General features: G+C 40.9%; 1 protein-coding gene across 2 annotated transcripts in view; it reads left to right on the forward strand.

Annotated features, from left to right (window-relative positions):
- Positions 1 to 6,935, forward strand: part of boc (BOC cell adhesion associated, oncogene regulated) — a 59,658-nt gene extending 52,723 nt beyond the window's left edge. The window contains exons 13-19 of one of the 2 annotated variants that reach the window (XM_062021867.1): positions 2,261 to 2,483; positions 2,557 to 2,742; positions 3,186 to 3,337; positions 3,374 to 3,466; positions 5,767 to 5,855; positions 6,639 to 6,709; positions 6,773 to 6,935. In XM_062021867.1, coding sequence (XP_061877851.1) covers positions 2,261 to 2,483; positions 2,557 to 2,742; positions 3,186 to 3,337; positions 3,374 to 3,466; positions 5,767 to 5,855; positions 6,639 to 6,709; positions 6,773 to 6,834 — 876 coding nt within the window. In that variant the 3' untranslated portion in view covers positions 6,835 to 6,935. Of the gene's footprint in view, positions 1 to 2,260; positions 2,484 to 2,556; positions 2,743 to 3,185; positions 3,467 to 5,766; positions 5,856 to 6,638; positions 6,710 to 6,772 lie in introns of both variants that reach the window. The other variant, XM_062021866.1, reaches the window with a different exon arrangement.
- The last annotated feature ends 4,373 nt before the right edge of the window (positions 6,936 to 11,308 follow it).

Genomic DNA, 11,308 nt, shown 5'->3' on the forward strand with positions numbered 1-11,308 from the left:
ATGTGACCATACCACAGTCACATGCTAACATGTGACCATACCACAGTCACATGCTAATGTGTGACCATACCACAGTCACATGCTAACATGTGACCATACCACAGTCACATGCTAATGTGTGACCATACCACAGTCACATGCTAATGTGTGACCATACCACAGTCACATGCTAACATGTGACCATACCACAGTCACATGCTAATGTGTGACCATACCACAGTCACATGCTAATGTGTGACCATACCACAGTCACATGCTAACATGTGACCATACCACAGTCACATGCTAACATGTGACCATACCACAGTCATCCTCAAGTAGATGCTAACATGTGACGATACCACAGTCATCCTCAAGTAGATGCTAACATGTGTGAAGTGAAGTGAAGTGAATTACATTTATATAGCGCTTTTTCTCAAGTGACTCAAAGCGCTTTACATAGTGAAACCCAATATCTAAGTTACATTTAAACCAGTGTGGGTGGCACTGGGAGCAGGTGGGTAAAGTGTCTTGCCCAAGGACACAACGGCAGTGACTAGGATGGCGGAAGCGGGGATCGAACCTGCAACCCTCAAGTTGCTGGCACGGCCGCTCTACCAACCGAGCTATACCGCCCCATGACTGTGATGATACCACAGTCATCCTCAAGTAGGTGCTAACATGTGATGATACCACAGTCATCCTCAAGTAAATGCTAACATGTGACGATACTACAGTCATCCTCAAGTAGAGGCTAACAGGTGACGATAGCACAGTCCTCCTCAAGTAGATGCTAACATGTGATGATACCACATTCATACTCAAGTAGATGCTAACATGTGACAATACTACAGTCATCCTCAAGTAGAGGCTAACATGTGACGATACTACAGTCATCCTCAAGTAGAGGCTAACATGTGACAATACTACAGTCCTCCTCAAGTAGATGCTAACATGTGATGATACCACAGTCATACTCAAGTAGATGCTAACATGTGACGATACTACAGTCATCCTCAAGTAGAGGCTAACATGTGACAATACTACAGTCCTCCTCAAGTAGATGCTAACATGTGATGATACCACAGTCATACTCAAGTAGATGCTAACATGTGACGATACTACAGTCCTCCTCAAGTAGAGGCTAACAGGTGACGATAGCACAGTCATCCTCACGTGGGATAGCGCCACCCAGTGGTCTTCCTGGAGGAGTATGGAGCAGTAGACAACTAACGTGGGGTGTGCTCTGCAGTACACTGCGGTGAACAACACGGCCGTCTAACGTGGGGTGTGCTCTGCAGTACACTGCGGTGAACAACACGGCCGTCTAATGTCGGGTGTGCTCTGCAGTACACTGCGGTGAACAACACGGCCGTCTAACGTGGGGTGTGCTCTGCAGTACACTGCGGTGAACAACACGGCCGTCTAACGTGGGGTGTGCTCTGCAGTACACTGCGGTGAACAACACGGCCGTCTAATGTCGGGTGTGCTCTGCAGTACACTGCGGTGAACAACACGGCCGTCTAATGTCGGGTGTGCTCTGCAGTACACTGCGGTGAACAACACGGCCGTCTAACGTGGGGTGTGCTCTGCAGTACACTGCGGTGAACAACACGGCCGTCTAACGTGGGGTGTGCTCTGCAGTACACTGCGGTGAACAACACGGCCGTCTAATGTCGGGTGTGCTCTGCAGTACACTGCGGTGAACAACACGGCCGTCTAACGTGGGGTGTGCTCTGCAGTACACTGCGGTGAACAACACGGCCGTCTAATGTCGGGTGTGCTCTGCAGTACACTGCGGTGAACAACACGGCCGTCTAATGTCGGGTGTGCTCTGCAGTACACTGCGGTGAACAACACGGCCGTCTAACGTGGGGTGTGCTCTGCAGTACACTGCGGTGAACAACACGGCCGTCTAACGTGGGGTGTGCTCTGCAGTACACTGCGGTGAACAACACGGCCGTCTAACGTGGGGTGTGCTCTGCAGTACACTGCGGTGAACAACACGGCCGTCTAACGTGGGGTGTGCTCTGCAGTACACTGCGGTGAACAACACGGCCGTCTAATGTCGGGTGTGCTCTGCAGTACACTGCGGTGAACAACACGGCCGTCTAATGTGGGGTGTGCTCTGCAGTACACTGCGGTGAACAACACGGCCGTCTAACGTGGGGTGTGCTCTGCAGTACACTGCGGTGAACAACACGGCCGTCTAACGTGGGGTGTGCTCTGCAGTACACTGCGGTGAACAACACGGCCGTCTAACGTGGGGTGTGCTCTGCAGTACACTGCGGTGAACAACACGCCCATATATGGCTTCTACATCTACTACCGGCCCAGCGACAGCGACAACGACAGTGACTACCAGAAGGACGTGGTGGAGGGCGACCGCTACTGGCACGCCATCAGTGACCTGCAGCCCGAGACGGCGTACGACATCAAGATGCAGAGCTTCAACGAGAAGGGTGAGAGCGACTTCGGCAACGTGGTCATCCTGGAGACCAAAGGTCAGCGTCCCTTTCAAAGATGGCGTCCTTTCTCACCGCCATGGCCTCCTAACGCTGTTGTCCTCCTCCTCAGCGCGGCCGCATCACCAGCGCCCCGCCCCCTCGGAAGGCCCCGACCCAGAGGCGGGTCGCTCCGGCGGGTCGGTGCCTCGGCCGGGCGACCTGCCATACCTAATCGTGGGCGTGGTGCTGGGCGCCTTCGTCTTCATGGTGGTGGCCTTCATCCCCTTTTGCCTGTGGAGATCCTGGGCCAAGCAGAGTGAGACTTGGGAATGTTCCTCAGACCTTCACCTTCCTTTCAGACCTTCCCTTCGGACTTTTACCTTCCTTTCAGACTTTTACCTTCCCTTCAGACCTTCACCTTCCCTTCAGACCTTCACCTTACCTTCAGACCTTCACCTTCCCTTCAGACCTTCACCTTCCCTTCAGACCTTCACCTTCCCTTCAGACCTTCATCTTCCCTTCAGACCTTCACCTTCCCTTCAGACCTTCCCTTCAGACCTTCATCTTCCCTTCAGACCTTCCCTTCAGACCTTCACCTTCCCTTCAGACCTTCACCTTCCCTTCAGACCTTCATCTTCCCTTCAGACCTTCACCTTCCCTTCAGACCTTCACCTTCCCTTCAGACCTTCACCTTCCCTTCAGACCTTCACCTTCCCTTCAGACCTTCACCTTCCCTTCAGACCTCTTTTTGCCTTGCAGAGCAAACGTCGGCCTTGTGCTTCCCCGCCATGGCCGCCCCCACATCCTCCTGCCACTACACGGTGGTTCCTCTCCAGGGTGTGGCCTTGGTGGGACACGCTCCCGTGGACGCCCACCTGACCCTGGTGGGACACACTCCCGTGGACGCCCACCTGACCCTGGTGGGACACACTCCTGTGGACGCCCACCTGACCCTGGTGGGACACACTCCCGTGGACGCCCACCTGACCCTGCCGCAAAACCAAGAACACGCACACCCCGGCAAAGTCCAGCACCGGCAGGTGAGAAGCACATATTGATTAGAATTAGTCTTCATATTGATTAGATTGTCTTCATATTGATTAGATTTATATGATCATTGTCGATGATTGTATGATTATTATTGATGATTGTATGATTATTATTGATGATTGTATGATTATTATTGATGATTGTATGATTATTATTGATGATTTTTAGGATTTTCATTGATGATTGTTATGATTATTATTGATGATAGGATTATTATTGATGATAGTTAGGGTTAATATTGATTATGATTATTATTGATGATTGTTAGGATTATCATTGATGATTGTATGATTATTATTGATGATTGTATGATTATTATTGATGATTGGTATGATTATTATTGACGATTGGTCAGGTTATTATTGACGATTGGTATGATTATCATTGATACTTTTTCTGATTATTATTGATACTTTTTATGATTATTATTGTTATGATTATTATTGATGATAATTATGATTATTATTGATGATTGTTAGGATTATCATTGATGATTGTATGATTATTATTGATGATTGTATGATTATTATTGATGATTGGTATGATTATTATTGACGATTGGTCAGGTTATTATTGACGATTGGTATGATTATTATTGATACTTTTTATGATTATTATTGATACTTTTTATGATTATTATTGTTATGATTATTATTGATGATTTTTAGGATTTTCATTGATGATTGTTATGATTATTATTGATGATAGGATTATTATTGATGATAATTAGGGTTAATTTTGATTATGATTATTATTGATGATTGTTAGGATTATCATTGATGATTGTATGATTATTATTGATGATTGTATGATTATTATTGATGATTGGTATGATTATTATTGACGATTGGTCAGGTTATTATTGACGATTGGTATGATTATTATTGATACTTTTTCTGATTATTATTGATACTTTTTATGATTATTATTATTATGATTATTATTGATGATAATTATGATTATTATTGATGATTGTTAGGATTATCATTGATAATTGTATGATTATTATTGATGATTGTATGATTATTATTGATGATTGGTATGATTATTATTGACGATTGGTCAGGTTATTATTGACGATTGGTATGATTATTATTGATACTTTTTATGATTATTATTGATACTTTTTATGATTATTATTGTTATGATTATTATTGATGATAATTAGGATTATCATTGATGATTGTATGATTATTATTGATGATTGTTATGATTATTATTGACGATTGGTCTTATTATTATTATTGACGATTGGTATGATTATTATTGACGATTGTATGATTATTATTGATGATTTTATGATTATTATTGATGATGTTTATGATTCATATTGATGATTATTATTGATAATTGGTACGATTATTATTGATGATTGATATTATTATTATTGGTGATTGGTACGATTATTATTGATGATTGATATTATTATTATTGGTGATTGGTACGATTATTATTGATGATTGTTAGGATTATTATTGATATTATGATTATTCGTGATGATTTGTATGATTATTGATGATTTTGTATGATTATTATTGATGATTGCTTGGATTGTTATTGATGATTGTAGGATTATTATTGATTATTATGATTGTTATGATTTGTATTGATGATTGTTAGGATTGTTATCGATGATTGTTAGGATTATTATTGATGATTGTTATGATTATTATTGATGATTGCTATGATTATTATTGATGATTGTTAGGATTATTTTTGATGATTGTTAGGGTTATTATTGATGATTATTATTAATGATTGGTATGATTATCTCTGCTGGAGCTGTTGTCCCCACGACCCGATTCCGGATAAGCGGTTGAAGATGGATGGATGGATGGTATGATTATCGATGATTGTTAGGATTATTATCAATGATTGTTAGGATTATCGATGATTGTTAGGATTATTATTGATGATTATTAGGATTATTATAGATGATTGTTTGGATTATTATTGATGATTGCTTGGCGTATTATTGATGATTGTTATGATCATTATTGATTGTTGTTATGATTATTATCGATGCTTGTAATGCTGATTATTTATTATTATTGATGATTGTTGGGATTATTATTGATTATTATGATCGATGATTGTTATGATCATTATTGATGATTGTTATGATTATTATTGACAAGTATGATTATTATTGATAATTATGATTGTTATTGATGATTGTTGTGATTATTATTGCTAATTGTGATTATTATTATGAATGATTGTTATGATTATTATTGATGATTGTTATGATGATTAGTGTTTTTTTTAATGGCGCTGGTGTGTGCTGCAGGTGGACCTGGAAGCTTCTATGGAGTGTGACACCTTGTTACCACGGCGACTGTCCAACGGGCACGCTCCTCTGTGCCACTACGCCAACGAGTACGTTACTTGTCTCATCGATGGTCCATCAATAATGTATCAATGGTGTATCAACAATCAATGGTGCATCAATAATCTATCAATGGTGCATCAATAATCTATCAATGGTGTATCAATAATCATTGGTGTATCAATAATCTATCAATAATCTATTAATGGTGCATCAATAATCTATCAGTGGTGTATCAATAATCTATCAATGGCGCATCAGTAATCTATCAGTGGTGTATCAATAATCTATCAATGGCGCATCAGTAATCTATCAGTGGTGTATCAATAATCAATGGTGCATCAGTAATCTAATAATGCCATCAATGGTGTATCAATAATCCATGGCGCATTAATAATCTATCAATGGTCCATCAATAATTTATCGATGGTGTATCAATGATCTATGGCGGATCAATAATGTATCAATAATCAATGGTCCATCAATAATCTATCGTTGGGGTGTCAATAATCTATGGCGCATCAATAATGTATCAATAATCAATGGCGCATCGATAATGTATCAATCAATGGCGCATCAATGTATCAATAATCTATGTCGCATCAATAATGTATCAATCAATGGTGCATCAATAATGTATCAATGGTGCATCGATATTGTATAATCAATGGCGCATCAATAATGTATCAATAATAAATGGTCCATCAATGATCTATTGATTGTCTATCAATCTATGGCGCATCAATAATGTATCAATGGTGCATCAATAATGTATCAATAATCAATGGCGCATCAATAATCAATGATTGGAATGACTTCTCTGCTGCTTTCAGTGACGCTGAGCCTCCTGATTGGTCCATGCTGGATCCGTGTCCTCAGTGGGCGGAGCCTCAGCAGTGGCCAGGTGAGGAGCAGGACGATATGTCACAAATCAGGACACTTCATTAGGTACACCTCCTCTCTGCAGAAGTCACGTCTTCTCCCAGCACTTCTCTACAAGATGAAGCAACGCTCAGCAGCAACACATGAATATTTATTTTTCTATTTATCTATTTATACTTTTGTACATATCATCCTGTATATAAATAAGATGGCATCTTTTTTACAGCATCATAAACTTTGTCTGGAAATAACAACATGCTTCTTTCAATCATTTGCTAAGCACGTCCTGTTGTTTGCCACACAAATGAAGGACATCCTAAATAGCACTCTTGCAAAATCCTAAATAGCGATGGGAGCACTCTTGCATGTCAATGAAATCCTAAATAGCGGCTGGAGCACTCTTGCATGTAAATAAAATCCTAAATAGCTGCGGGAGCACTCTTGCATTTAAATGAAATCCTTAATAGCGGCTGGAGCACTCTTGCATGTAAATGAAATCCTTAATTACGGCTCGAGCACTCTAGCATGTAAATAAAATCCTAAATAGCTGCGGGAGCACTCTTGCATGTAAATAAATTCATAAATAGCTGCTGGAGCACTCTTGCATGTAAATAAATTCATAAATAGCTGCTGGAGCACCCTCGCATGTAAATGAAATCCTAAATAGCTGCGGGAGCACTCTTGCATGTAAATAAAATCCTAAATAGCTGCGGGAGCACTCTTGCATTTAAATGAAATCCTTAATAGCGGCTGGAGCACTCTTGCATGTAAATAAAATCCTAAATAGCTGCGGGAGCACTCTTGCATGTAAATAAATTCATAAATAGCTGCTGGAGCACCCTCGCATGTAAATAAAATCCTAAATAGCGGCGGGAGCACTCTTGCATTTAAATGAAATCCTTAATAGCGGCTGGAGCACTCTTGTATGTAAATGAAATCCTTAATTACGGCTCGAGCACTCTTGCATGTAAATAAAATCCTAAATAGCTGCGGGAGCACTCTTGCATGTAAATAAGTTCATAAATAGCTGCTGGAGCACCCTCGCATGTAAATAAAATCCTAAATAGCGGCGGGAGCACTCTTGCATTTAAATGAAATCCTTAATAGCGGCTGGAGCACTCTTGTATGTAAATGAAATCCTTAATTACGGCTCGAGCACTCTTGCATGTAAATAAAATCCTAAATAGCTGCGGGAGCACTCTTGCATGTAAATAAATTCATAAATAGCTGCTGGAGCACCCTCGCATGTAAATAAAATCCTAAATAGCGGCGGGAGCACTCTTGCATGTCAATAAAATCCTAAATAGCTGCGGGAGCACTCTCGCATTTAAATGAAATCCTTAATAGCGGCTGGGGCACTCTTGCATGTAAATAAAATCCTAAATAGCGGCTGGAGCACTCTTGCATGTAAATAAAATCCTAAATAGCTGCAGGAGCACTCTTGCATGTAAATAAAATCCTAAATAGCTGCGGGAGCACTCTTGCATGTAAATAAATTCATAAATAGCTGCTGGAGCACTCTCGCATGTCAATAAAATCCTAAATAGCTGCGGGAGCACTCTTGCATGTAAATAAAATCCTAAATAGCGGCTGGAGCACTCTTGCATGTAAATAAAATCCTAAATAGCTGCGGGAGCACTCTTGCATGTAAATAAATTCATAAATAGCTGCTGGAGCACTCTCGCATGTAAATGAAATCCTAAATAGCGGCGGGAGCACTCTTGCATGTCAATAAAATCCTAAATAGCTGCGGGAGCACTCTTGCATGTAAATGAAATCCTAAATAGCGGCTCGAGCACTCTAGCATGTAAATAAAATCCTAAATAGCGGCTGGAGCACTCTTGCATGTAAATAAATTCATAAATAGCTGCTGGAGCACCCTCGCATGTAAATAAAATCCTAAATAGCGGCGGGAGCACTCTTGCATTTAAATGAAATCCTTAATAGCGGCTGGAGCACTCTTGTATGTAAATGAAATCCTTAATTACGGCTCGAGCACTCTTGCATGTAAATAAAATCCTAAATAGCTGCGGGAGCACTCTTGCATGTAAATAAATTCATAAATAGCTGCTGGAGCACCCTCGCATGTAAATAAAATCCTAAATAGCGGCGGGAGCACTCTTGCATGTCAATAAAATCCTAAATAGCTGCGGGAGCACTCTCGCATTTAAATGAAATCCTTAATAGCGGCTGGGGCACTCTTGCATGTAAATAAAATCCTAAATAGCGGCTGGAGCACTCTTGCATGTAAATAAAATCCTAAATAGCTGCAGGAGCACTCTTGCATGTAAATAAAATCCTAAATAGCTGCGGGAGCACTCTCGCATGTAAATAAAATCCTAAATAGCGGCGGGAGCACTCTTGCATTTAAATGAAATCCTTAATAGCGGCTGGAGCACTCTTGTATGTAAATGAAATCCTTAATTACGGCTCGAGCACTCTTGCATGTAAATAAAATCCTAAATAGCTGCGGGAGCACTCTTGCATGTAAATAAATTCATAAATAGCTGCGGGAGCACCCTCGCATGTAAATGAAATCCTAAATAGCGGCGGGAGCACTCTTGCATGTCAATAAAATCCTAAATAGCTGCGGGAGCACTCTCGCATTTAAATGAAATCCTTAATAGCGGCTGGGGCACTCTTGCATGTAAATAAAATCCTAAATAGCGGCTGGAGCACTCTTGCATGTAAATAAAATCCTAAATAGCTGCAGGAGCACTCTTGCATGTAAATAAAATCCTAAATAGCTGCGGGAGCACTCTTGCATGTAAATAAATTCATAAATAGCTGCTGGAGCACTCTCGCATGTAAATAAAATCCTAAATAGCTGCGGGAGCACTCTTGCATGTCAATAAAATCCTAAATAGCTGCGGGAGCACTCTTGCATGTAAATAAAATCCTAAATAGCGGCTGGAGCACTCTTGCATGTAAATAAAATCCTAAATAGCTGCGGGAGCACTCTTGCATGTAAATAAATTCATAAATAGCTGCTGGAGCACTCTCGCATGTAAATGAAATCCTAAATAGCGGCGGGAGCACTCTTGCATGTCAATAAAATCCTAAATAGCTGCGGGAGCACTCTTGCATGTAAATAAAATCCTAAATAGCTGCGGGAGCACTCTTGCATGTCAATAAAATCCTAAATAGCTGCGGGAGCACTCTTGCATGTAAATAAAATCCTAAATAGCGGCTGGAGCACTCTTGCATGTAAATAAAATCCTAAATAGCTGCGGGAGCACTCTTGCATGTAAATAAATTCATAAATAGCTGCTGGAGCACTCTCGCATGTAAATGAAATCCTAAATAGCGGCGGGAGCACTCTTGCATGTCAATAAAATCCTAAATAGCTGCGGGAGCACTCTTGCATGTAAATGAAATCCTTAATAGCGGCTGGAGCACTCTTGTATGTAAATGAAATCCTTAATTACGGCTGGAGCACTCTTGCATGTAAATAAAATCCTAAATAGCTGCGGGAGCACTCTTGCATTTAAATGAAATCCTTAATAGCGGCTGGAGCACTCTTGTATGTAAATGAAATCCTTAATTACGGCTCGAGCACTCTTGCATGTAAATAAAATCCTAAATAGCTGCGGGAGCACTCTTGCATGTAAATAAATTCATAAATAGCTGCTGGAGCACCCTCGCATGTAAATGAAATCCTAAATAGCGGCGGGAGCACTCTTGCATGTCAATAAAATCCTAAATAGCTGCGGGAGCACTCTCGCATTTAAATGAAATCCTTAATAGCGGCTGGGGCACTCTTGCATGTAAATAAAATCCTAAATAGCGGCTGGAGCACTCTTGCATGTAAATAAAATCCTAAATAGCTGCAGGAGCACTCTTGCATGTAAATAAAATCCTAAATAGCTGCGGGAGCACTCTTGCATGTAAATAAATTCATAAATAGCTGCTGGAGCACTCTCGCATGTAAATAAAATCCTAAATAGCTGCGGGAGCACTCTTGCATGTCAATAAAATCCTAAATAGCTGCGGGAGCACTCTTGCATGTAAATAAAATCCTAAATAGCGGCTGGAGCACTCTTGCATGTAAATAAAATCCTAAATAGCTGCGGGAGCACTCTTGCATGTAAATAAATTCATAAATAGCTGCTGGAGCACTCTCGCATGTAAATGAAATCCTAAATAGCGGCGGGAGCACTCTTGCATGTCAATAAAATCCTAAATAGCTGCGGGAGCACTCTTGCATGTAAATGAAATCCTTAATAGCGGCTGGAGCACTCTTGTATGTAAATGAAATCCTTAATTACGGCTGGAGCAGTCTTGCATGTAAATAAAATCCTAAATAGCTGCGGGAGCACTCTTGCATGTAAATAAAATCCTAAATAGCGGCTGGAGCACTCTTGCATGTAAATAAAATCCTAAATAGCTGCGGGAGCACTCTTGCATGTAAATAAATTCATAAATAGCTGCTGGAGCACTCTCGCATGTAAATAAAATCCTAAATAGCTGCGGGAGCACTCTTGCATGTCAATAAAATCCTAAATAGCTGCGGGAGCACTCTTGCATGTCAATAAAATCCTAAATAGCTGCGGGAGCACTCTTGCATTTAAATGAAATCCTAAATAGCGGCTGGGGCACTCTTGTATGTAAATGAAATCCT

This window comes from Entelurus aequoreus, linkage group LG15, assembly GCF_033978785.1.
Source record: "Entelurus aequoreus isolate RoL-2023_Sb linkage group LG15, RoL_Eaeq_v1.1, whole genome shotgun sequence".
NCBI classification, from domain to species: Eukaryota; Metazoa; Chordata; class Actinopteri; order Syngnathiformes; family Syngnathidae; genus Entelurus; species Entelurus aequoreus.